The sequence below is a fragment of the Eucyclogobius newberryi genome, unplaced genomic scaffold (genome assembly GCF_026437365.1).
Source record: "Eucyclogobius newberryi isolate DKJ021-1_F unplaced genomic scaffold, fEucNew1.0.hap1 SCAF_18, whole genome shotgun sequence".
Classification (NCBI taxonomy): Eukaryota; Metazoa; Chordata; class Actinopteri; order Gobiiformes; family Gobiidae; genus Eucyclogobius; species Eucyclogobius newberryi.
In genome coordinates, this window is record NW_027315812.1 from 12,901,135 (window position 1) to 12,928,181 (window position 27,047).

The window sequence follows — 27,047 nt, forward strand, 5'->3', positions numbered from 1 at the left end:
AAAACATTATCTTGTATGTGTTATTTTAAACCGTTTATTAATCCCACTGACAATAATGGATCATAATCACTGGGAAAAGCTCAAGTCACTGTCTGTTTTAGGCCATTTTGCGGTTAAATAAATTAAATTCCGACACATGCATCATTATTAAGATGAATGAATATTATGTGTTGTTTCCGGATCCAATGTTTTTGTTTGCTGTGTTTTCCTTTTATTGTAGCCCTGCAAAAAGGTCTGTCCCAAAGACGTGGACCTCATGTACACAGAGTTGATCCAGCGCTGTAAGCAGATGTACCTCACAGAGTCTGACGGGGAAGACGACTCTTTCTACCAACTGCCCAGCTTCCTCGACTCCATCGCCAGTGTCCTAATACATCTGGACAAGGTGCAAAACGATTCTTAAACTGGAAGCAAACCCGCACTAGACCATGACAAAACCAGGACTAGACCAGGACTAGAACAGGACCAAACCAGGACTAGAACAGGACCAAACCAGGACTAGAACATGACCAAACCAGGACTAGAACAGGACCAAACCAGGACCAGAACAGGACCAAACCAGGACTAGAACAGGACTAGAACAAGGCAAAACCCGGACTAGAACAGGACTAGAACAGGGCAAAACCCGGACTAGAACAGGGCAAAACCCGGACTAGAACAGGGCAAAACCCGGACTAGAACAGGGCAAAACCCGGACTAGACCATGACCAAACCAGGACTAGACCATGACCAAACCAGGACCAGACCATGACCAAACCAGGACCAGACCATGACCAAACCAGGACCAGACCATGACCAAACCAGGACCAGACCATGACCAAACCAGGACCAGACCATGACCAAACCAGGACCAGACCATGACCAAACCAGGACCAGACCATGACCAAACCAGGACCAGACCATGACCAAACCAGGACCAAACCAGGACCAGACCATGACCAGACCATGACCAAACCAGGACCAGACCATGACCAGACCATGACCAAACCAGGACCAGACCATGACCAAACCAGGACTAGAACAGGACCGAACCAGGACTTTATTTTTGAACTAAAACTGTTGTCTTTTCAGATCCCAGAGGTGTACACGCCACTGTTGGAGCGCCTCCTTGTGGTGCAGATCGACAATTTCCCGCAGTACAGCGAGCGGATGCAGATAACGTGCTGCAGGGCTATTCTCAAAGTGCTGGTCGCCATGGCTTCCAAAGGGCCGGTTTTGTGGAGCTTCATCAGCTCTGTGGGTAAGTGAAGTCACAATATGAACGCATTAAAGACCTTGCTTTTTAATCACAATCAAAACTCAAATTATTTGTTCTTAGTTCACCAGGGCTTGATCCGAGTTTGTTCGAAGCCCCTTTTGATTGAGGTAACTTGGGAGAAACGTGCTAACATAATATGGTGCATGCAAATAAAAGTGTATTACTCATATTTTAGGACAAAGATGCTGAAAATGCCACTGAAATGCGGACTGGAAATTGGAAAGTTCCTTCGAGTCAAAATTACCTCGCTCTCTACAAAAGCCTCCTGGACTGTGATCTGTTAAAGGTACAATATTATGTTACGACATCCTTCAACCCTTTTTGTTTTCCTTTTAACTCGTCTATGAATCACTGTTAGGATACTGGATATTTGGACGGTGCTTTCGAAAGCCAAAACGCCGCTCTTAAAGCTTTAAGTCGTTTGATTTACGACGAGCTGGTGAAATCCATCCTTCGCATCGTGGAGAAGCTTGACTTGTCGGTTCAAAAAGTCACTCCTGGAGAAGAGGTACCGTTTCTACAACGCAACTGTTTATCAATCCCTTTCGCAAGCATAAGTCTGTCCCGTTATTTCAACTCCCAACAGCTCACACCTTTTAATCAATGCTATTAAATACATGGCCCTTCAATTTGCTAATGAAATGAATGATCGAATTAAACAAATACATTTACACATCAAAAATTACTCTTTGTTATTGTATTGAGTCACTAATATTCTTTTCTTCAGGGTTCTGAAGACGCGGCCCACGCTTTTCCGTCCTCTGATCCGACTGCTCATCTTTTACCCAACAAAGTCAAAGATTTCACCGCGTTTATCAACCTGGTCGACTTCTGCAGGTAAATGCCGCGAGCGCACCCGTTTATTTGACTCTAAAACCAAGTTACGAATGCGTTCCGATTGGCTTTTTCGTGCAGCGAGTTGTTGCTGAGTAAACACTTGGAGTATTTTGAGTCGTGGATGTTTCCCTTGAGCCAGGAGCTCGTCCTTCACTCCATAAGAAACCCTCTCGTCAGTGGCTTCTACAAACTTCTCTCTGTCACAATGAAAATCGGCAAAAGAACCAAATATTATCAGGTAAAATGTTACGTCGATTACATCAGACTAGATGCATTTTATACGTTGTGTTTATTGTTGTAACTTTGACACAGGGAGTTGGACCAAAGAGCTCCAAATCGCCCAAAAGTGACACGGTTAAAAGTGTCTGTTTTGCCCTTTTCTCAAAGTTTGGAAAAGAGGTAATTTATCAAAGTAGTGTTTGTTTTTTTAAAAGCAAATTATTTTATTGTAAATGCAACTTTCCATTTTTTAACCAGGTCTGTGTGAAAATGAAGCAGTACAAAGATGAACTCCTGGCCTCTTGTTTGACTTTCGTTCTGTCGCTGCATCACAACATTATCGCTCTGGACATCAAGGCCTATTCTCCTGCTCTAGAGGTGAGCGATTTATAATTAAGTTGCCAAGTTATTGACACACACAGATGAATATTCTAACCTTATCCCTAGCATATCTTGTACCTCTCACACACCTAAAAATGTGCTGTTGTCACTATTTCGCTCTTCATCCCGTGTCCGAACCATCTCAACCCGGTTTATTTCATTGGGATGTAGCAATAACTGAAATGTAGTTATCATTTTGTCAAAAGTCTTACAATAATATCATGGGCTGTCACAATTCATTGCTCCTTTGCTTAAATATATTGTTTTGTTGCTGCAAATGCTGTTAAAACTACATATATAGTGATCTTTCGCTCCATTTCGGTGACGACAACATTAAGACATTACGTTTTTTAGCACTTTTATACATTATTTTGCCTGTAATTATTTGTACTAAAGGCTTGTCGAGGCATTTTAACAGTAGCATATGTACAATTTAGATCAACAATATCACAATAAATATCAGAGTGAGATTCCTATCGTGATAATATTGTTACGTCCCTATTTATTATGCTCGACCTTCAAACTTTGCTTTAAATACGGTGACTTTACACAGTACATTGGCAGCGTTACTGTCTTTGTGTCGGATGTATGATAAGACCCGTCATCAAATTAAACTTGATATCGACACATTTTCACAGACTGCTCTGAAGCTCGGTCTGAGTCACGTTCCTTTGGCTAACACTGCCCTGGATGCTCTCGAGGACTGGTCCGATTACATTCCCCTGGAGACGATGCAGCCGTGCTACGCCTCCATCCTGCCTCTCCTGGACGGATACCTCAAAACCACCGCCAACGACAGTAAGCCAGGTCAACTGTACACAAAGCAACGGCTGAACGATTGAACTGACACATTTCATTTGTGTATTCGCAGACAAAGATGACAGCAACTGGGAGGTGATATCGTCTGTGTCTGCCAGGACCGACAAAGGGTACAGCAGAGTTATGACCAGACTGCTCAAGCGATCCAAGCAACTTGCTGTGGTACAAGACCGTTTACTCCTTTTACTCCATAAAGTGTGCTTTAGGGATGTCGAGATTATTCGGTCAATCGATAATTGTGAGAACTGAAATGGGATTTTTGTGACCATTTTAGAAGAAACATTTGGTGTTTGTCCTTCAATTTGTAGTCCAAAAAAATACACTCACATTGTAAGCCACTTGTCTGTTTTTGTCACATTAAGTTTTTCTCACTCAGAAAGTTAAATTTGAAAAATGTTGAATAGTAACGTGTTAGATCATGACCTGACAACAGTGAACGCTCTAATTTTCTTTCATTCTCATTGGCTAAGTCATTGTGAATTATCATTAAATCGTGTTGTTTTTTTCCTCAAAATAATCATAACACTAAAATTTGGTATTGTGACACCACTTGTGTAATGTAAAAGCAGAATCTGAAATAATAATCTGAAAAAAACTGAATTATATTGCCTAATCAGGGATGTCGTTTGAGGAGAATCTTCCGTCACAGTTGTTTCTCAGTCATGAGAAACAACAGAGTGAAAGAAGAACTGTGTGGTTCAAAATATATATCGTAGAACAATTTGACTTGATTGTGCTGAATTGTACACAATATTTGGGCAAAAGTATTAAAAAATTAATAATAAATCACACTTGCAGGAAGAAGCTCCCTTGGTAACGGTGAGGCTCAGAGTGGTCAAGTTGCTTGGTCACTTGGGTGGAAAGCTCAACAGAAATCTAGTAACAGGTAAAAATAAAACTAAATTACCACAATTTATTTTTATTTTGCTACGTATTTGTTATTCAACGTATGCTTTTTGTTGTTTTAGTCGTTTCCTCGGAGGAGATGATGAAGAAGTTTGTGGCCTGGGACTCCGAGAAGAGGCTAAACTTTGCCGTGCCTTTTTCTGACATGAAACCAGTGATTTACCTCGACCCTTTTCTACCTCGCATCAGTGAACTGGCCCTGTCCACGAGCGACAGGCAAACCAAGGTACACTTTTGATAGTGGCGGCATATTGTATAACACTCTCTCTCTCTCTCTCTCTTAGAGAAAAAGGTTGTGCTTTTTACTGCGTAGTTTTAATGTCATTATTTTCACACCGTCCAAAACTACAATATTTATTAAACTTGTCTTTTTTAAGTTTAAAACATATAACAGACAGAACAAAACCAGAGGAAAAAAATCCATAGGAATAATTAAAAAATAAATGTATATACCAAAAGACATCTACCAACAAAAGAAACACTATCATGAAAAATTTAATTACAATAAAAGTCCCAGTATTAAACAATTTTAACCTGTAATTCCAATTAAACTTTATTAGTAGAGCACCTTAAAAACAACAGTCAAAATGTAAAACAGCAGGAAAAACACACACATTGAAAAGTCAACATTACAAAGAAAAGGTGTGTTTTTAATGAAGAATATAAATATGTTTAAATATGTTTTACCATTGCAAAGTAATTCATATCATTTTGTTTGGTAAAATGCTGTAAAAATGTCCAAAAGGAAAAGTTAATTGTAATCAAATGTTGTTCCCTTAACCATCTGGATCAAGAGAAAGTAGCAATAAATTCTGTAAAGCGTCACAGATTCTTTGTTATTTTGTTCTCATTTTTACATCCCTATACTCTTGCTAATTTAATTTAAATGGTCACTGTCTGATAAAGGTTGCCGCGTGCGAACTGCTCCACACTTTGGTGATCTACATAGTTGGAAAAAGTGCTCAAATGTCCGAAAAAGAGAACAGTTTACCGCCAATGTACAAACTACACAAGAGACTTTTCCCCGTGCTACTGCGCTTGGCCTGCGACGTGGACCAGGTTCGAATTAGCTTTTACTTTGCACGTTTCACTGCGAAAAAGATGTCATTTGGTTTTAAATGCGTAACACTTTTCAGGTGACCAGACAACTGTTTGAACCTCTAGTCATGCAGCTCATTCACTGGTTTACGAATAACAAGAAATTTGAGAGTCAAGACACTGTTGCCGTTCTGGAAGCGATTTTGGTAAATAAGACTTTGAAACGTAGTGAAATTGTCCGAATCTGTGTACGTATCACAAACTAATTGAAGGTGTTTTTCCAGGATGGTGTGGTGGACCCGATGAACAGCACGCTCCGAGATTTCTGCGGCCGTTGCATTGAAGAGTTTGTGAAATGGTCAATAAAACAAACCACGCCCAAGCAGCAGGAGAAGAGTCCCACCAACATGAAGTCCTTGTTTAAGAGGATCTACAGCCTGGCCCTTCATCCCAGTGGCTTCAAAAGACTCGGGGCGGCTCTGGCTTTCAACAGCATCTACAGGCTCTTCAGGTAGCAATGAAAGTGTATTTATCCACACGTTTTTTTCATGTACTTTGTCAAAGCGGTGGCCTCAAATCTACTGATGTGCTGAAAAAGTAGGAACGAGAGTCAGTGGATACATTTGGTGATTGTTTTTTACTTGTAGATTCAGCTTAAATTGAAAATTAAATGACATAGGTTGTATACATTTTTAAAAAAGTTGTCGTAAATATATTGAAATTATGCAAAAAAAACCTGATTTTTTTTAAATTATTATTTAGAGTCTCTGGACAATTTTTCTGTTTTTTTTATTGTATGTTTCGCACTGGAATATAAGTCGCACAAGCCAAAAAATGCATAATTGAGAAGAAAAACACATGTATAAGTTGCACTGGAGTATGAAATGCAGTTGCAAGTGTGAAAATAACAAATAATATCACATATAAGTCGCTCTGGAGTATAAGTATATAGGTATAAGTTGCACCCCGGCCAAAACTATGAATAAAGGTGCGACTTATAGTCCGGAAAATACGGTAAATAGCACAAAATATGTTCTGGTGTATGAATAATATTGATCTCGTTTTCCACATCAGTTCCAACTATCATAATAATGTTTATTTTACTGCTAGTAATATAATATTTATTTTTGCAGAGAGGAAAACTCATTGGTGGAACAGTTTATCTTTGAAATCCTTGTGGTATTTATAGAAAGTTTGGGGCTCGCACACTCTGATGAACGCTCTTTGGGTAAATATTCTCCCATCGCATGCTAAAGTAGATGCATACGAATAGCACGTCATGTTAAGCTTCTGTTCTTCATATTCAGGCACAGTACAACAATGCTGCTGCGCCATCGATCATCTGAAAAAAGTCGTCAAACAGAAGGCTCCAAATCTCAGCCAGCACAATCCGAAGAGGCGCATTCCCAGGTCGGCACTTTTTAATATTTACAATCTGTTACTTTTTTTTATGTACATTTGCCGTTAAAACAAGCTGACGTCTGACAAACAGTATTGCACAGTTCATCAGACACACCTTCTGTATAAAGACAACGCTCAATCCATTACAGTGCAACTAAGTCAATAATATGTGTGTACATGCAACAACAAAAACAAGAGCAGAACTTTGTTTTAATCTTTGCAAAAGCATTAGCTATTTATTTATGTATTTATTAAGAGCCACAACAGAGGTGGGACCAAAGCTATTTCTGTATCGTTTTGTTCGGCGGTTACAGTTCTAGAACCTTCAGCCTGAATTTGTGCCTGCTCTGCACGATCACGAGTCTGTTCTTGTCGAGTCAGACTGCCAAACCACATCACGATCCATTATTGCACAGTAAACAAATGCAGTGATTTATATATATATATATATATATGACCATAGAAGATCACCCATGTGCTTTAAGGATGTCAGGATTATTTTGTTAATGGATAACTGTTCAATTCACAATTAAATAAATAATACTTGTTCAATTTTATAATCAAGAGTATAACATTTCTCTAGAATCATCTTCTTCTTTGGTGTTTTATGGCGGTTGGTATCCAAGTGTTACATTACCGCCACCTACTGTAGTTGTACGTCTTCTGTAGTTATACGTCTACAAAGCATGTGCTCCACGCCACATCATCAAAGAATGAATAAATATAAATAAATAAAATAAGAATAAAATGAATAGAATGAGAGAGGGAAGGAAGAAAGAGAGAGAAGGAGAGAGAGAAGGAGAGAGAGAAAGAGAGATATTAAACAGAAAGTAGGATTTTATAAAGTTGGTGTATTAGTGTATTAGAAGTGTATTAGAAAATGTGAATGAAAGAAATTATCTGTTGTTTTTTAATGGTGGTGTAAATACATGGTTATAACTGTTAAAACCGGATAATCGTAACACTAAAATCGGTTATCACGACAGCCCTCATCTGCATACCACTGTCACAATATTGCCGTTGTTTAATCAGTCCTGTCTCGTCTTTAGGGGTTTTCCTCCTGATCAAAAGTTGTGCCTGTCTCACGTTATTCTGTGGCTTCTTGAGCAATGCGGTCGACCACAGACCGAATGCCGCCACAAATGCATGGAGCTCTTCTACGAGTTTGTTCCTCTTCTTCCAGGTTTGAACCGTAAACATTTAGAGCTGAACATGCATGAACAAATGACACGCAATTTACAATAGAGCTGCTCAATACAACGTGTGTACCGTATTTTCCGGAATATAAGTCGCACTAGCCAAAAAATGCATAATAGAGAAGAAAAAAAAACATCACTGAGTATGAAATAAGTGTGAAAATAACAAAGAATATCACATACAAGTCGCTCCGGAGTATAATATAAGTATAAGTCTCACCCCGGCCAAAACTATGAAAAAAGGTTTGACTTATAGTCCGAAAAATACGGTAAATTGCGCTGTTTGTAATGTTGTCTCCTGATCATAGTGAGTTGTGTTCTGTTTTATTTTAAATACTAAACTTGCTTAACTAACATGTTTTGATATTTTATTGATAGCATTATGACTTTCTTATCCAAAGAAATAACAATATTGACACATTTTTTAGTTTAGTTTTATTCTAATGATGGGTTTATTGATCGGACAACACTGTAATAAATCTTTTTTTTTTCTCCGTTTTTAGAAAAGAAGTCCGCCCCTCAGTGGTTGGACGGTCAGCTAAAGCAGCACGGGGCAGAGTTTCTGGTCTCGCATTTCGAAGGCGGTGGTCTGCTCACTCGGCCCACTCTCCGAGACCTGAGCAGCCCCTTCAGCGTCAGGGCGACTCTGCAGTGGAACGACCTCCTGCTGGCCGCTCTGGACTGTTACAACACGTTTATTAACCTGCACATCATCAGGCCTCATCACATGCTTGGTAAGTCCGGATTTGTGCCTTCAGTTTTCACATTTCCTTCGTTGTCGGTGTGAGCAGGCTAAAAATGAAACATATTCTAGCTGTTTAAAGCTGTGAGAATCAACAATAGGCCGACTGACCGCGCACAGTTAGTACAATAATTCAACTTCTCGGTGTTTGGACTTATTATAAACCTTGTTTCAGTTGCTCTTGTTCTAAAAAACTTAGACTTGGATTAGTCTTCCTAAGTGACTTGAGGATTTGAGTGTTAATTAAAATAATGTGACTCAACCCTGCAATAAATGATACTAAATTGACTATTAAAAGCCCATTGTTGTTGAAGTCAATTAAGAGAAAGCATTATCTGTCCCACAAAAAAATCCAAAATGTATACCGTATTTTCCGAACTATAAGTTGCACCAGCCAAAAAATGCATAATAGAGAAGAAAAAAACATATATAAGTCGCACTGGAGTATGAAATCCATTTGCAAGTGTGAAAATAACAAATAATATCACATATAAGTCGCTCCGGAGTATCAGTCTAAGTATAAATATAAGTATAAGTCGCATCCCTGCCAAAACTATGAAAAAGGGTGCAACTTATAGTCCGGAAAATATGGGTATTCATATTCAGTAAATGCAGTAGAATGTCCTCTATAGAATACAAATGTTCTGTCGCTCTAGATTAAGTAATATATTAATTATAGCAAAGATCACAGTTTGCGTTTTCATATTGTTTGTTACAGCGTGTAAAGACAAATCCATCTTCCTGAAGGCCGTTGGCTTCTTTTTGTCTGAACTGGCAACACGAGATCTGGCAACAGCCGAGAGCTGCTTCCAGATCAGCGAAAAGACGTCTCACTTTAGTCCCCGAGAGGTCGACCAGTACAACTACAGCAAATGCACCATCATCGTTCGACTGCTGGAGTTTTCTGCCATGATCCTTGTTAACGGAGATCAAGACTTTTGGAAGGTAATGTGGAGTATTTAAAAGCATACAGAGCTGTAATATGATGACACATGTACAGCAAGTTCCTATGTTTGTGAATTCTATTAATTGACAATGGCAATAAACCTATTCTGATTCTGTATCTCTTTCAGCATTTGTTATGGTCTTCTTCTTCTTCTTCTTCTTCTTCTGTCCTCAGGCTCTTGAACAGGATCTTTTCAGCCCTGTTTTCTTTGAGCTGATGGCGCTGGTTGTCTGTGACCCGTCTTCAGTGGGATTCAACATGGCCGACGTGGAGGTGACGAACAACCTACCTGAAGTGTGCGTTCCTCTGCTCAAAGCCCTGATGGCCTCCCCGTACCGGGACCGGGTGGAGAGCAGCTTACGAGCGAAGATATCACGGAAAAGGTAAGTTTGAAGTAAAACAATATGGAAAAGTCTGAAATCTGAAACAAATTGGAGAGATAAATTGTCCATGTTGTTATTTTATGTATCAAACAGATTCAATAGCTTTGTTCTTGGCCCGTTGTTGCAGTTTTCAAAATGTGTATGGAATTAAAAACCTAACCCTTGTCTTGGTTTAGCTATAGTTTGAGCCCAGTTTAGCACTAACTATGTTTAGTACACTATGTACTGGTTTAGTTCTGGTTTAGTCCTGGGTTTAGTTCAGGTTTAGTTATGGATTTTTTAAATATATATTTAAATGTTGTTTTTTTTGTCCGTTTGTTTTTTAATATGAAAGTTATGGATTTAGTCCCTTTTTAGCCCTACCACAACATCAAAATTGGGACTAAACCAGGACTAAACCAGGACTAAACCAGGACTAAACCAGGACTAAACCAGGACTAAACCAGGACTAAACCAGGACTAAACCAGGACTAAACCAGGACTAAACCAGGACTAAAACAGGACTAAAAACACTTATTACACACTTGAATTCATTAGTTCATATAATGTGTTAATATGTTGTTTAGAGTCTTGAAATGCTCAAAAAGTGCTATTTACTGTATTATTTAAGTCGTCTAACTAAACTTTCCTCATCATCAATGCACTGTATCTCTTTAGTGTGGAGGATCTGTGTGCTCTGGACTTCTACGATTCAGAGGCGCTAAAACATCAAGACCAGACGGAGACGCTTCTCGCTTCATGCAAACAAATCCACAAAGCGGGTTTCCTTAATTCCACACTGCACTGTCAGGTGAGCGCAGTGATTACAAAATGCCACTTGTACAAAATGCCAGCTTCATTATAATTGCGCCTTTTTAGGACGCAGTTTATGCAAAATCGATCGGGTCCAAACTCCTAACGACGGTGTACAAAGGCATCGCTCCGGGTGAAGACAGGAGCGCACTTCCTTCTCTGGATGTTAATACAAAAAGACTTGCAGATGGACTCCTTCAGCTTGGCTTTTCTCTCAGTCAGCAGGTAAACGCATTTAAATAGCGCACAATTTCAAAGCTATATGTACATATAAATCATATTTTAGTGTCTGAAGTGACCATATACCATGATTTTAAGTTTGAAGTAGCCAGTGTACTTAGTTTGTGCTGTGATTATGCTCTTATGCTATGTTAATTTCTCATAAATTTCAACATTAATTCAGTGTAATCGGAACACAGAAAGCTTGTGTTGCCTTTTTCTGTTAACAAAACTCACAAATTCGTAACTAAACTTGCCATTGTGTGCCAGCATATAAATAAGAGTAATGATATGTGTGCTTGGTAGTACAATATGGTCAGATGAATGGGAACTGTATTTTTTATAGTACTAATGAGTCTTTTTTTTGTTGACGTGTGTTTGAATCTTGCACCACCGTCACTGTCTTTACAGAGTGAGCAGCTCGTGGACCTGTTGTTGAACACCATCGTGCTCTCCGTGCCGATATCCGGGAGCCACAGCTACAACTTTTTGAACTTTTCCCACGGCGAGTATTTCTACAGCCTTTTCCAAACGACCGTCAACGCCGAGCTGCTGAAAAGTCTGAGGATGACGGTCCCTCGACTCGCTGAGGCTGCCTCTCAGAACCCCACCACGGTAGTACTGTCTTTTCAACTACACAGTTTGGGGGGAAGTGATGTCATATGTTGAGTATTACCATATTATCGTTTACCCTGTGGTTCAGACCGCTAGATGCAGTTGATCCTTTTGTATTGGCTCAGAAGTTCATATTTCAGACAGTTTAGAACTCAATTTGTCCCGTCAAAACCACTCTTGTCACAGTCTTCACGCAGCTGAAAGAACAAATAGCATCTCAGAGACGTTCCGGGGTCGTCAAGTAATTTAGCACGAGCGCCAAAAATGTGGATCCTACTGTACGTATGACCGCACTTTTGGCAAACATCTAATTTACATTGATTTTTACAAAATAAAATAAAAACAACAAAAACAGCCCGATTAAAAAAAAATATATGTATATATTTTTACTATATATTAAATTAAAACAACTTAGTTTTGCTTCTATTTTTATTTCTTACGATCGTATTGTGACCTACATGATCCCTATTATCGAAATAAATAAGAGTGTTATTTTTATTAAGAGTTATCTGTTGTCTGTCTGTTTTTTGTATTATTATACTTCTGTGCCTAATCTGTTTCTGTACCTAATCTGTGTTGCAACACTGGAATTTCCCCCTTGTTTGACAAATAAAACTTATCTTCTCTTAACCGAACAATCAAAACCAAATTGTGATCTATCACATGCTCTATTGCTACTCGAAAAACCTTTTAATTGCAATTTCTTGTCACATTTCCTGCCTCCACAACATAATGTCAAACTCCACAGGTCAAAAAGTATTTGAATGCTTGTTGTTTTCCAGGTGAGTTTGCTGCTGAATGGGATGCTGGACCACAGCTTTAGGGAGCGCTCGGTGAGAAAGACCCAGGGCCAACAGCTGGTCGAGGAGGTACTCAAACGATGGGGCAATTTGAGCTCCTGGTGGGACGGAGACGCAGCCACTCCTGAGAGCAAAACCGCTATTCTCGTGCTGCTCTCCAAGCTCCTACAGGCAAGTTAATGCTACTACACTGCATACGTTATTATTTGTAAGGTATAAATGTGTGATAACAGCTATTATTCGAATAAGTCAAGACAAAATACAATAAAATACAATGAATTAAAGTCTTGAATACGAACAAAATCATGTTGTTTGTTTTTTTACAGATTGACTCTTCTGTCTGCTCCTCAAACACTCACGATGCATTCAAACCGGTTTTTACTACTTTTACCACGCTGCTGATGGACATGAGCCTCCCTCTGAATCTCAAGGTGAAAATAAGAACAAACTCTGACAGACTCTGGAATGGCTTTGCGCCGTTTTTCTGACACGTGTTCTACTCCTGCTCAGAGCCAGGCTTTGCTGGTGCTGCCCTTCTTCACGACTCTGCCCGACGAGCCGCTGGCAGAGTTACAGAAAGCGCTGGATGCCCTGGTGGCCTCGCACTTCCCGATGCAGTCGGACGAATTTGCCAAAGGGTCTCTCCATCGCAACAACTATATGGACTGTGTACGAAAGGTAAACAAGAGAATATTTGGTGGAGGGCAGGGCCTACTGTGGTCGAGATGAATAGATCTTTTTTGCCACTATAGAGAAATAATCTTTTTTGATTTGTTAATTTATGGTGAGAGAAAGGTGGAACTTTGTGCCAGTTTTTGTTTTATGTGGAAATGCTCGGAGTTTCATATATATTAACTATACACCAAGTCAAACATCTTGCATTTTGACATTTTAGCAGTAAATTTTACCATTAAAAAAACATTAATTTATATTTTTTTGTCACAATATATAACTTAATGATAATTCACAATTATTGAGACTGTGACCAAACAACAGTGAAATCTTTAATTTTCTTTCATTCCCGTGGTCTAACGTGTTAATGTTTCTCAAGTTTGTGACCGGCTTTACGAAAATGAACTTTTAAAAACACAAAATAAAGTTAAATGTGACAAAAACAGCCAGAGAAACTAAAGTTCTTTACATTTAGCTCCATGTGTTGGACTAATATTGAACAAAAAACACTTATTTTTCCTTAAAAATTATCACGATTATTATTTTTTGGTTCTTACAATTATATTGGGACCTGAATAATCACGATTATTGATGTGAATATTTATATTTTTTGTCTTTTAGTTACTAGATGCCTTGGAGCTTTCCCACAGTCCTTTGCTGCTGAAACTGATGGCAAGTATTTTATGCCGTGACAAAAAGCACATCATGGAGGAGCAATTTCAGACCTGTTTCCAGAGAATTGCTAAAAGGTAAGTCAAATTTACACCACCATCTTTTCCGATGGGCAATATTAACAAAGATGTCCTTTTTCTGAGTCACCTGATTACACTGGTCAGTAGATATATGGTCAATCTATCAGAAATGTGCTAAATGAGCCTGTCAGTGTTTTGAAGAGTGTAAAATAAAATAAAAAAAGTGCAGAAATATATAGTTTATAAAAGATTGCTTTCATTTTGCACACAAAAAATATGAAAAATGTCCCAGAATTGCTCATTTTGTAGGTTTATAATTGTACCTAATTATGACATCACACTAGGAAATTACCATGAAAACACTTCCAATGTCGCACTTTTTATGAGAGCAGCTTTTATTTTGTTGAATCAATGTTTAGAGGGTCAAAAAAGTTGTTTTTTTGTAAATTATGCATAAACTTTGACTGGAATGAGTGTCCCTAGTGTGATGTCAGTTCCTGTCATTTTCAACCGATTTTTCCTCAACATTTCTCCACAAATACGTACTTGATTGGTGTAAAACTGGTATAAATTTACAAGATAAAGTCAAGATTATAACATTGTAAAAACCCATCATACGCACTTAAATCGGTTACTTTTAGCAGCTTTTTGATATATTTTGTCTTGTAGATGACATTTCCCACCATTACTCGTATGCGTCGCTGATGTTTCTGTTTCGTTGCCTAGGGCTACCGCAGAAAGGCAGCAGGAGCTCTTGTGTGTCATGTACGAGGTGGTCCAGAGCGGAGACGTGCCCACAAACTCGACGCTCCAGGCCCTGACCGAGCGAGTCCTGCTGCCTCTGGCCTCTCACTGCAGCACCAAAGCCCTCAACCACTTCTTTGTGGCAAACGTTTCAGACATCATAAATCTCCTGCTCAGTCGCTTCATTAAGGTTTGTTATTAACAGACTGGGGTCTTGTTTTCCCTAAAACGCGTGACTAAAATGATCTAATTATAAGTAGAAACGAGCCCTGCACAGAGGAAAATCTGATTTTAAATAAGGCCTAGATTTTCTTTAAATCTATAAATGAGTGAAGCTGGTGTCTAAGTGTGGTCTGATTGACAATAGTTTGAGCTTTTGTTGGGTTTTGACAATTCCCTTTTAAAAGCTGAAGGTAAATTCACTACAAATGACATTTAAGAACGTGTAAAAAAGTTTTAAAAGTCCAGGGGGAATATATAAAAAAGTCCTATAAAACAATGTTTTGGTATTTTAGGGTGATTTTTTTATTTGTGGTTTTGGAGAACAAACTGATTCTTCCCAGAATGATGGATTTGACTGGAAATAAGAGGGTTTCAACTTTTATTTTCAAGTACCGGTACAACATATCTAACAGCTTGAGAGTTCCCTTTTATTAGATGGAAAATAAAATAAAAAACACGTTACAGTCAGTACAAATATTATCTCAACCTGTATTGGACAAAGAAAATCCAAGTGCATCGTTCTGCTGGAAGTCATCGTTGAACCAGCTGCTGCTATTGACTCTTGTGAACTTGCTGCGATCCACGTATTTCTTTGCCGTGTATCATTTCTTTCTTTCTTTTTAATTCGTTACAGTCAAGCGAAACGACGTTCGAACTCCAGCTGTACAAGAAAATCGGCTGCTACAAACTGATGGAGCTGCTTTACACTCGCCTCCCCAAAGACGACGTTTACTCCAAAGACTCGCGCGTCAACCAGGCCTACTGCCGCCTAGAGGAGACGGCGGGAAACGAAATGTCCAAAGCCCTGATCAAGTAAGAACAGCTTTGATTTTAACTAAATGTGTATGTATATATATATATATATATATAATTTTTTTTTTTTTTTTTTTACATGTTTTTCTTATGTTTTATGGCGATTCGTAGGTCTTGTTTTGAATCTTTCACCGAGAACATGGCTGGTGAGACTCTGCTACTCGAACTTCGGAGACATTTCCACTGCTCCGCGTATAACTGCGCCGTCGCCATCATCAGCTACAGCTTCAGCGAACCCAAATTCTACCAGGGCTTCCTGTTCAGCGAGAAACCAGAAAAAGTAACGGCGGCGGTTTAACAGATGCTATTTTTTTAAACGTTTGCAAAATGTATCTTCACGCGTTTCCTTTTTTTGTAGAATCAGTTTATCTTGGAAAATATCATCGATGTTTCAAGGACCTACCACTTTCCCATTGAAATTGAGGTACCGTATGCTTTTTATATTCATGCCAAAGTATGTAATTGCCCATTTAACGTACATTACATTTAATTTAGGCTCATTTGCTACTCATCGTTTGCACAGATGTAGATTACACGAAAAGAATTGTGGCTGTAAACATAGAAATACTTTAAATCAAGCCCAAAAATGTCATAATTTATGCAAGTTGCGAGTCAGCGTCACTTTTTAATAACCGTTTTAATTATAAACTTATTTCAGCAGTAGAAATCAACTTTCACTTATCCAATTCCAGGTGCCCCTTGAGAGAAAGAAGAAGTATGTCACGATTCGAAAGGAGGCCAGCGACGAGAACGGAGGTATAAACCCGTCTTAACTTTGCCCCGTAGGTGAATTATGACCACAAGTATTATCCGTTACATATTTAAATGCGGTGTTGAATTGCAGAAGCCCCAGTGTATCTGTCCTCGCAGTCGTACATGGCGGACAGCAGTCTCAGTGAAGAGATGAGCCAGTTCGACTTCTCGACCGGCGTGCAAAGCTTTTCCTACAGCTCCCAAAACCCAGAGGGGCGCAGGAGGACCACCGTGAACAAAGTAAGATAAATACGCGATATACTGTATGACCCTGCACTATTTGTTATTTTGAAGTGGTTTGTAATTAGAAAGGGTGTTCAGATGTCTACAATTTTAAACATTTACAAGCTGAAACAAAATCAGAAACTTTTGAATACTATTGTAGAGTAATCTCTTACTTTTTTTCCCCATGACATTACTTATTTTAATAATGTGTGCATCAAAATCACAATTCTCATAATGCTAAAATACTACATTTTAATCTAGTTTGAGAGTTCATGAGTTGAGTGGATGTATACCTTACATCCTGGCCATTGTACTTTATTGTCTGCAAGCTCGAACATGACAAAGGTTAAGGTCATTTTGATGCAAATATAGGCGGCAGAGGAGAGTTCTTTCTCCCAGGATGCAACGGTGGAATTGGAAATGGATGAGCTGAACCAGCATGAATGTATGGCGGCCATGACGGCTCTGATCGGGCACATGCAAAGGAACAACATCACGCCTAAAGTTCAACAGGTCTGCATTTCTGAGTCTGTTTTTTCTTTTTCATTGGTGGCTTATTCACGCATGTTGTGTTGTTTTACATTCTGACAGGGAAGTGTTCCTAGTGAGCTTCCTCCGTGGATGAAATTTCTACATGGGAAACTGTCAAATCCAGCTACGCATTTGAACATCAGACTTTTCATCTCCAAACTGATCATCAACTCAGAAGAGGTTGTTTTTGGTGTATTACCTTCTCTGTCCATTATAGATTTACGCATGGTTCATGGTTTGGTCTTGTTTGAACCAGAGTTTAATCCAAGTTTAGCACGCTGCCTCATTTAAAACAATTTTATTTATCCACAAGGGAAATTACTCGTCTCACTAGTTCAATAATACATTAAATAATTTCAAAAAGCAACAACAAGGAAATTAGGATGAAATAAGTAACAAATGTACTAAATTAGGTACCGATACTCAAGATTTGTACATGTTCAAATAAATTAAGGGTAAATATATAGCCTATAACTTACAATATTTACAAGTAGATAGGATAAAATTAGCCAATTTAATTAATTAATGTGTTTTAATAGTGTATTTTCATGTCGCACGAAAAAAATACAATCTTGAATAAGAAATTACATGAATAAATGCTTGAAATAGGTGGTATTTATCTTGATTCGAGGATATTTGGACTGTCTACTAGATTCTTGCACTTTTCTTTTCCACTCATTCAAGAGAGTCATTATAGTGTTTTTAGTCTTAACATTTTTAACTGTTTTTAGGTGTTTCGGCCGTATGCAAAGCTCTGGTTGGGACCACTCCTGCAGCTCGTGGTCTCGGAAAGGAACGGAGGAGAGGGCATCCACTTTATGGTCGTGGATATTGTGGTCACCGTGCTCTCGTGGACGACAATAGCGAGCCCGAAGGTGATGTTTGTGTCGGAAAGGACACCACATTACAAGTAAGCTTAAACTGTATTTTTAAAAATTGCGTTCTAGGGCAACACAAGAGATGAAGTGCTGGCAAACCGCTTGTTGGAGTTCTTGATGAAAAACAGCTTTCACTCGAAGAGGGCCGTTTTCCGCCACAACCTCGAGATCATTCGCACTTTGGTCGAATGTTGGAAAGACTGTCTCCATGTGCCCTACAGGTTCTGAACGCCTCCAAATAAACATGTTTTATGCCATCTGTGGCCACTGTTTAATGTTCTTTCTCTCGCTCGTCCTTGTAGTTTGATTTATGATCGGTTTTGCGGCACGGACCCGAACAGTAAAGACAATTCGATCGGACTTCAGCTGCTGGGAATCATCTTGGCGAACAACCTTCCTGCTTATGATGCTGCGTGTGGCATTGACTATGACAAGTACGTCAAATTGTCGTTAAATATATAACTTTCTATAGAAATTAAGACATGATTTAAACTACTACCAGCTCCTATATGTGTATTTGTGCCATGTATTGAACTACTTGTTGTGTTGGTTCTTTTTCCAACGCGAAACACCTCACTCTGTTATCAAAGAACCAGAGTTACGTTAAGTAACCTTGAGTTTTATTGGGATTAAATGTATTTTTATTTGTAAAATACAACACTACAAACAATGTCGCTTTGTTTTGACTATACTGGGACTAGACCATGATTGAACCAGGACTAAAATGGGACCAAACAGTGAAACTTTAATGTAATAATGCCAATATTTTTATTTTTGCTTTAGGTACATTCAATCTCTCACCAATAATGTAATTTACACACGGTATAAAGAAGTCTACTCAGCTGCTGCCGAGATTATTGGCCTGATCTTGAAGAATATGACGGAAAGAGACGATGTAAGGTGTTTTAATAATACATTTATATAATCCACAAATGCTCTTGTCACTATGTGGACAATATTTGCAATTATTCCTCCAGCAACATCAGAAACTCTTCGATCTCGCTGGAGCAAAAATCAAAAGTCTGGGGAAAAAGGAAATGAATGACAAATTTATCATCTGTGTGAACAAAGTCTCCAAGCACTTTTCTCCTTTCATGGATGAGTGAGTTTCATTATTTCAAAAAACCTTTAAAAATGTTTTAAGGCACTGATTTGTTGTTACGTTTGTATTTTGTTTTAAGCTTTGTGAATTTAGCGTTCAACCTCCTGCCGAAGCTTCATGGCATCTTGAAAACTAACTGTTTGGAGTGTGTACTGAGCCGCGCAGACGTCATACCAGAAATATACATGCGGCTCAAAACTTCAGGCTTCATTCAGATGATGGCACACAGGTTAGGACGAGGGACTGGAGAAGTATTCCATTTATTATTTTAACCTGTTACTTCATAACAGTTCAATTCGATGGTGTTTCAAAACCTCTTGGGAATTAATAAGCCTCAATGCAACGTGTTTATTGCAAAACATCCAGTAGTTAATCTTCTAAAGTAATTGTATTAAATGGAAAGCCCAGAAACTGTCCTTCATAACTATTTGACTATTACAAATAGACTTGTAAGACTTGTAAGACGGAGACGGCAGATGGAAATTAGCCATTTCCCTACAATCTTTGTTTTTTTACGTCTTTAATGTCTCTGTACATTGTCCCAAAAAAGAGGACTCAAATCAAGATTAAACTAAACTAAAATTATTGAAGATCAACCTCACATATATTACACAAATACACTTCAAAATATACATACACAGTACTTTACTATAGTTTCTAATTTAGATTATTAAAAACAAAAACGTTTTTTTAATTGTTTGAATTGCTGTAAAAACACTGCAAGGAAGCAATAAAAAGAATGATTGTAATATTTTTTTTAAATATGTAATCATTTTTAATTAGATTTTTATTGTGAAGCGCTTTGGTCACCTTGAGTGTTGTAAAAGGCTCTATAAATAAAGGTTGGTTAGTTTTGTCTGCTTTCTGTATATTCAGGGACGAGGCGAGACAGAGGGTGTGTCTGGACATCATCCATAAGGTTCTGTCGGTGCTGAGCCCGGTGGAGCTGCAGGAGCTGCTCGGCGCCGTGACCGCGTTTGTGTCCCACCCGTCGCCCGTGTGCAGAGAGAGAATGTACGAGATCCTCATGTGGATTCAAGACAACTACGGGTGAGTGCCGCCGCCTTTACCATCTCTATTGTAATGAAAGTGATCGCTTTATTCTGTCCAATTTGTATTTTTCAACAATTGACCATAAAGTTAATTGTTTGTGTTGTAATCAGTTTTATTGTTTTATGTTGCATGTTAAAAAAAACGTTTGTAGTATCTTTGTAACAATGAATACAAATACAGTAGCTCATATTATTGAATTACTTTGTGTTTTGATGTGTGCTCTACAAATAAACTTGCTTGTGTATTTATCATTTGGACAGCATTTTTCACAGTTTTTTCCTTTGTTTGTTTTCTCCGTCAGTGATTCAGAAAGTATGGAGGACAAGACCTCAGTAGAGGTTTTGAATGCAGCCAAAGAAACTTTACTTCAGGGTCTGGCTGAGGAAAATCAAGGGCTTCAGTAAGTAACACACTTTGTGACACGAACACAGGCATTATATAATGTCATTTAACTTAATTATATCAAAAAGGTAGAAGACGTTTTTTTTGCAGTTTTTTTGTATCCTTCAGTCTTTGCCTGGTTTCCCAAGCTAGGATTAAGCACAAACAAATTGAGAGTGTAATGCCAGGGAAAGCACATGGGATAAAACCGAAGAAGTATGCAAATTAGGGGTTATTCAATTTTCTAGGAGCTACGTCAAGATTTTAAACACTTAAAGCAGTTAACACATCCATCAACCACTTGGAGCATGAAAAAAACTGACAAATAGGAGTGACTGGGGGAAACTGTATGTTTGAACATAGAGCTGCAATAAATGTATAATTACTGATTTATGACGTGACGTTTTCCCCAAAATAGCTGATTTTCATGATTTTAATTTCCATCTGATGTACCAAACCCACAATAGAACATCTAAAAGCTAAAAATGTAAGATTTATTTAAACGTCCACTAGACCACACAGTAGCTAATTGTCTCGCTTGCAGGCTCTATGTCCGTAACTTCTGGAGTCAGGAGAAGCGCCTTCCCACCGCGACCTTCGAGCGCATGACGATGGTGCTGCGTTCACTTTACACCACGGAAATCGAGCGGTCCTTTTTGAGTTTGGCCACAAATCTGCTGCTGGAAATGACCAGCCAGAGTCCAGACTTCCAGAGGGATATGTTCGAGTATCCGCTGTCGGAGTGCACGTTTCAGGTCGGCTTCAGTATTCACTCTGAGCAAGGGATGTCACAACTAATCAGTTTTACAGTTAGGATTATTTGTTAAAAATACAGGTGTCATAGTTTGGATAGGTTTGGTAAGAATTTTAGAGGCAACAATTAATTACTTAAACTTAAATTATAAATGTAATCAATAAAAAAATATCTAAAAATTATAATTGTTAGTTTTTAATATATTTTTTACTTCTTCATATTTTATGTTATATCAACTAATATATTGTAAATACTACAGTTTACAACCAAAATGATTTGCTTTGGATTTTATATATATATCATTTTAAAAAGCAAAAAAATGCATAATATATTATTTTTTGTATGTGACTACAGTATGTAAGTAATCTTTTAGCACATGCTACAAAAGGAGAAAAAAGTTAAAATGTGTATGTTCTACCCAATTATAAAGCTGTTTGTGTCTAGAGGTTTACAAAAATTGATAAAAATTTTGTTATTGGATCTCACAATATATATAACTGACATTGTGAAATCTTGAGTTTTAATCAAAGAGTTCATATCAATCATTTATCTACAATTTGTCCCTGTTTTTTGTAGGATTACGTGATCGACTCGAACTGGCGTTTCAGGAGCACTGTCATGACCCCGATGTTTGTCGAGACTCTCAGCTCTCAGGGTCCAGAGAGCGTCATGTCGTCTCCCCCCGCGTCCATGAAGGGGAAACTTAGAGCTACACAGAACACCCTAGAGTTCAGTCAAACGCAGGCTCCAGGTACAGAACCCATTACCATTGAAATATCCACGGTCAAATGTTATTAGCGTTTCTTATAATGGCGTCAACAACCTGTTTTTCTGTTCTATAGTTCAATGTGTTTCAAGCAACAGTTAAATCAGTGGGTACATTTACAAATAACTACATTAATCACATAAACCTGCTCAAGAGAAATCTGATCATCAAAAGCGTCTGGTGATAAGTGTGAGTGGATTTTGAGAGTAGCTGTTGAGACAAAGCACAGTGCATTTTAAAATAAGTCATTCAATTTTTTAACATCTTCTCATTATTTTAACTTCAGATGTTACTGTGTACATAACATTTCAATAGTCTGATAACTCCAGAAGTCAGATAATGATCAGATTGTATGTGTGTACGTAGCACCAATGAAATAGTTAAATTGTCCATGTTAAATTGAGATTTAGTCAAGTTAAACCAGTAGTAGTTCTCCTTCAATTGTCTTAATGTAACTCTACCCTGTTTGGTTAAAACAGGTTGACTGTATTTGTTATTGCAATTCTAGACTTGCTTTGAATCTGAATTTTGGATCCTCTGATAACTAAAGTATTATTAAAATGGTAGCATTCATTTCCCGTTTTGTCCCCAGGAGGTCGGAGGTCGGCTTATAACTGGCTTACGGGCAGCAGTGTGGACACTTTGGCAGAATACTCGCTGGGCTCCGAGTCCTTGTCGTCGTTGATGGTTTTCGATAAGAAGTCGGAAAGACAAACCACGAGCAGGAAACCGGTCGGAGAAGGGTTCGGGATGAGGCGCCTCGCTGCGCCTCCGGACGAAGTGGACAGCCGCACTCGAGGTTAGACGAAGTTCAGAAGGACTTTTGTGTTTTGTCTTTTATTGATGCTGCTGCTATTATTGGTGAGAATTGTAGTAATGTAAATGTTGGGTACATTAAAACACAACAAGCTGCAATAACCCATTCTATTTTAAGTGTTGAGACCATCTTACTCTAACCCTTAGTAGAGTATAATTACTGTATTTTCCAGACTATAAGTCGCTCCGGAGTACAAGTATAAGTATAAATATAGCCGCAAGCGGCAATGATCGGCCCTCGCCACACCGTCGCCACGCCGCAAGAGGAGGGGGCGCTAACGCGCCCCAATTGTCCTTTTATTACGCCTACTGCTGAATCTGTGAAGCTGTCACATCTTCTCCTCTTTGTTTTACCATCAAAAAGCAATTTTATTTTTAATTCTTGGCAAAATGTGCGGCTTTGCCGCACAGACACCGTGACTCTTTGAATAAAATTGTAGATAACTTTTGATGGTCCACCACTGAAGATGAGTCTCACCAAATTTCAGGTTAATAGGGCTGACGCCCTGGGAGGAGTTTGTGAAAGTATAAAGTGTAAACATGTTCTGGCGATTTTCCCCATTGGAATAACATGGCAACGCCATAACAATTATGACATGGGTCTCGTTGACTTTTTTGATGGGGATGCAAATTGAGTTGTGTGTCAAATTTCATATAATTTCGCAAAACTAAACATTTAACCTCCATATAAAATCTGTAGGGGGCGCTGTGGCGCCAAATGAATTTATTTCACTTCAAGTAGGTTTAGGGCAAAGAGTTTAACAACTGATTCTAATTTGACGCAATTCGGACTTTATCTGCGCAAACGGCAGAAATTTTAAATATGGGAGATTTCTGAAATTCTAGCTACAGTTTGCGGCTTCGCCGCACAGAGACCGTGACAGGTATCAATGTAATTTGGATAACTTTTGATGTCCCACTCCTCAGTAGCATTTTCACCAAATTTCAGCTTTTTAGGGCCAACGCCCTGGGAGGAGTTCGTAAAAGTACGACGTTTGGAAAAACTCCGAAGTCATGTTTAGCCATTTTTGAAGCAATATGGCCGACATTTGGTTGGGCGGACGGCGTTGCCGTAATAATATTTTTTACTTCTCTTGTCACAATCTACCTCTGCGCCAAATTTCATGATTCTACGATCAGATTTTTTTTGGGTCATTTCCCATCTCTCAATGCATTTTTGGTACATTTGGGGGCGCTGACGTGCCATTTTTTTTTTATTTTAGAAAAGGGAAATAGCCAGAATGTAGAGAGGCACGATTTTTAGAGGTGTGCAAATTTTTGTGACTTTTCGTCAATGTTCACTGGGTGAAAAATAGGGGGGTTGGTCCCGAGAAGAAGAAAGAAGAAGAAAGAATATTAAAGCCGCAAGCGGCATCCAACGGCCCTCGCGGGCCGCCGGCCTTCCGACTCTGCGCTTTCGACTTGATAAAGATGGCCTTATTGTGTGTTGAATTAAAAAAGAACTTGACAGACGGGGACACATTGGACATGGCCAATCCAGTGCAAATGAACACAAGTGTCAGTCAAATTTGCTGCGCCGCCGCACAGAGACCGTAGCACTTAGAATATAAATATGGATAACTTTTGATGCCCCGCTTGTGTAGATGATATTTCCCAAAGTAAAGCTTGATCGAGCTATTGCCCACGGAGGAGTTTGTTAAAGTGTGAAGCATGAATTTGAACATTTCAAAGATTTGGCGTTTTCCCATTTGTGACAGTATATTTGCAGCTCCACGGCACGGAGACCGTACCACCTGAAATCAAAATATGACTGACTTTTGATGCCCCGCTTGTGTAGATGATTTTCCCCAAATATGAGATTGATCGGGCAATCGCCCTAGGAGGAGTTCGTTAAAGTGTGAAGCGTAAAAATGTGGTCATTTTAGAGATTTCGCTGTTTTCCCATTTCTGACATATATTTGCGGGTCCGCCACACAGAGACCGTAGCACTTAGAATCAAAATATGGATAAGTTTTGATGCCCCGCTTGTGTAGATGATTTTCTCCAAATATGAACTTGATCGGACAATCGCCCTAGGAGGAGTTCGTTAAAGTGTGAAGCGTAAAAATGTGGTGATTTGAGCGATTCTACGATTTTCCCATAAGGATAACATGGGATGTTTCTGTCATCGCTACGGTTACGCCGTACAAAATATGACTTTGGCTCTCATACTTTTATGATTTGGATGGCAAATTAGAATTTTGTTCAAAATATCATGTCATTTGGAAAAACTCTATTGTTTATAGGCCACTCTGAAGGCCAAATAGTCAGAATTCTGGGAAACGTTTGCGGCTCCGTCGCACAGAGACCATAAAAGTTATCCTTAAAATTTGGATAACTTTAGATGCCCCACTTGTCTAGAGGACGTACACCGATTTTGAGGTCGGTGGGCAAAACGCACTAGGAGGACTTCGTTAAAGTGTGAAACATAAAAATGTGGATATTTGAGAGATTTAGCGGTTTTCCCATAGGGATAACATTGGAGGTTTCTGTCATCGCTACGACTACGCCGTAAAAAATAAGGCATTTGTCTGATTGGCTTTTTTGATCGGGACGCCAAAATAGAATTTTGGGTAAAGTTTAGACAATTTTGGTAAAACTAATTTTTGACCTTCAATGTTAATTTAAAGGTCACTCTGTAGGGGGCGCTATCGCGGCCATTTCAATTTTGTCAGCCTAAACTGGTCCAAACTAGAAAGTTTAACAACTGATTCAAATTTGGTCCTAATCGGACTGGTTTTGATCAAAAGGGAGCAATTTTTAGATCTGCAATATTCCAAAATAAGTTGTCCAACTTTGCGGCCGCGCCGCACACAGACCGTAAAAGGTATCTCAAAAAATTGAATAACTTTAGATGCCCCACTTGTCCAGAGGACGTCCTCCGATTTTGAAGTCGGTGGGCAAAACGCCCTAGGAGGAGTTCGTCAAAGTTTGACGTGAACAAAATGGCTAACACAGCTTGTTTTCATTTTCAAAGGAAGATGGCGGGCATAGGGTAAGTCTGGAGGCGTGGCCACAGTAATATTTTTTTTTTGTCCTCAAGAGAGGAATGCGTGTCCCGAATTTCGTAGCTCTACGACAAAGTTGACCTCGGGGCGTCTCCCATAGGCGCAATGTATTTTGACTTTTGTCGGTGGCGCTGTCGCGCCATTTTTTAACGAAAAAAAAAATGGCCCCGAAAAAATCAAATTTTTCGCCGATTCTGAATTTTGGGCAAAGTTTGGTGAGTTTTTGAGCATGTTCAGGGGGTCAAATTAGAGCTCAAAAAGCAGAAGAACAAGAAAAATAATAATAAAAATAAATATAGCCGCAAGCGGCAATGATCGGCCCTCGCCACGCCGCCGCCACGCCGCAAGAGGAGCCCCAATTGTCCTTTTATTACGCCTACTGCTGAATCTGTGACGCTGTCACATCTTCTCCCCTTTGTTTTACCATCAAAAAGCTATTTTATTTTGAATTCTTGGCAAAATGTGCGGCTTTGCCGCACAGACACCGTGACTCTTTGAATGAAAATGTGGATAACTTTTGATGGTCTTGAAGATGAGTCTCACCAAATTTCAGGTTAATAGGGCTGACGCCCTGGGAGGAGTTTGTGAAAGTCTAAAGTGTAAACATGAAAGGTTTCGGTCATCGTTACGGCAACGCCATAACAATTATGACATGAGTCATTGACTTTTTTGATGGGGATGCTAAAATTGAGTTGTGTGTCAAATTTCATATAATTTCGCAAAACTAAACATTTAACCTCCATATAAAATCTGTAGGGGGCGCTGTGGCGCCAAATGAATTTATTTCACTTCAAGTAGGTTTAGGGCAAAGAGTTTAACAACTGATTCTAATTTGACGCAATTCGGACTTTATCTGCGCAAACGGCAGAAATTTTAAATATGGGAGATTTCTGAAATTCTAGCTACAGTTTGCGGCTTCGCCGCTCAGAGACCGTGAGAGGTATCAATGTAATTTGGATAACTTTTGATGTCCCACTCCTCAGTAGCATTTTCACCAAATTTCAGCTTTTTAGGGCCAACGCCCTGGGAGGAGTTCGTAAAAGTACGACGCTTGGAAAAACTCCGAAGTCATGTTTAGCCATTTT

At 38.9% G+C, this 27,047-nt stretch overlaps 1 protein-coding gene across 1 annotated transcript in view; it reads left to right on the plus strand.

Moving 5' to 3' along the window:
* The window catches only part of prkdc (protein kinase, DNA-activated, catalytic subunit), a 49,813-nt gene that overhangs the window by 4,149 nt on the left and 18,617 nt on the right, over nt 1–27,047 (plus strand). The window contains exons 12-59 of the mRNA XM_072450561.1: nt 221–385; nt 1,072–1,240; nt 1,319–1,365; nt 1,434–1,544; nt 1,617–1,766; nt 1,986–2,095; nt 2,174–2,333; nt 2,408–2,494; nt 2,573–2,692; nt 3,334–3,493; nt 3,567–3,676; nt 4,313–4,400; nt 4,483–4,646; nt 5,327–5,479; nt 5,557–5,664; nt 5,743–5,969; nt 6,592–6,686; nt 6,766–6,868; nt 7,909–8,042; nt 8,559–8,789; nt 9,516–9,742; nt 9,918–10,126; nt 10,784–10,916; nt 10,985–11,143; nt 11,549–11,752; nt 12,535–12,723; nt 12,879–12,983; nt 13,063–13,230; nt 13,846–13,973; nt 14,643–14,850; nt 15,517–15,695; nt 15,807–15,975; nt 16,054–16,119; nt 16,388–16,451; nt 16,540–16,688; nt 17,046–17,186; nt 17,265–17,384; nt 17,936–18,079; nt 18,152–18,303; nt 18,385–18,516; nt 18,866–18,977; nt 19,060–19,184; nt 19,264–19,413; nt 20,061–20,234; nt 20,539–20,637; nt 21,163–21,373; nt 21,949–22,123; nt 22,731–22,937. Coding sequence (XP_072306662.1) covers nt 221–385; nt 1,072–1,240; nt 1,319–1,365; nt 1,434–1,544; nt 1,617–1,766; nt 1,986–2,095; nt 2,174–2,333; nt 2,408–2,494; nt 2,573–2,692; nt 3,334–3,493; nt 3,567–3,676; nt 4,313–4,400; nt 4,483–4,646; nt 5,327–5,479; nt 5,557–5,664; nt 5,743–5,969; nt 6,592–6,686; nt 6,766–6,868; nt 7,909–8,042; nt 8,559–8,789; nt 9,516–9,742; nt 9,918–10,126; nt 10,784–10,916; nt 10,985–11,143; nt 11,549–11,752; nt 12,535–12,723; nt 12,879–12,983; nt 13,063–13,230; nt 13,846–13,973; nt 14,643–14,850; nt 15,517–15,695; nt 15,807–15,975; nt 16,054–16,119; nt 16,388–16,451; nt 16,540–16,688; nt 17,046–17,186; nt 17,265–17,384; nt 17,936–18,079; nt 18,152–18,303; nt 18,385–18,516; nt 18,866–18,977; nt 19,060–19,184; nt 19,264–19,413; nt 20,061–20,234; nt 20,539–20,637; nt 21,163–21,373; nt 21,949–22,123; nt 22,731–22,937 — 6,991 coding nt within the window. The remainder of the gene's footprint in view (nt 1–220; nt 386–1,071; nt 1,241–1,318; nt 1,366–1,433; nt 1,545–1,616; nt 1,767–1,985; nt 2,096–2,173; nt 2,334–2,407; nt 2,495–2,572; nt 2,693–3,333; nt 3,494–3,566; nt 3,677–4,312; nt 4,401–4,482; nt 4,647–5,326; nt 5,480–5,556; nt 5,665–5,742; nt 5,970–6,591; nt 6,687–6,765; nt 6,869–7,908; nt 8,043–8,558; nt 8,790–9,515; nt 9,743–9,917; nt 10,127–10,783; nt 10,917–10,984; nt 11,144–11,548; nt 11,753–12,534; nt 12,724–12,878; nt 12,984–13,062; nt 13,231–13,845; nt 13,974–14,642; nt 14,851–15,516; nt 15,696–15,806; nt 15,976–16,053; nt 16,120–16,387; nt 16,452–16,539; nt 16,689–17,045; nt 17,187–17,264; nt 17,385–17,935; nt 18,080–18,151; nt 18,304–18,384; nt 18,517–18,865; nt 18,978–19,059; nt 19,185–19,263; nt 19,414–20,060; nt 20,235–20,538; nt 20,638–21,162; nt 21,374–21,948; nt 22,124–22,730; nt 22,938–27,047) is intronic.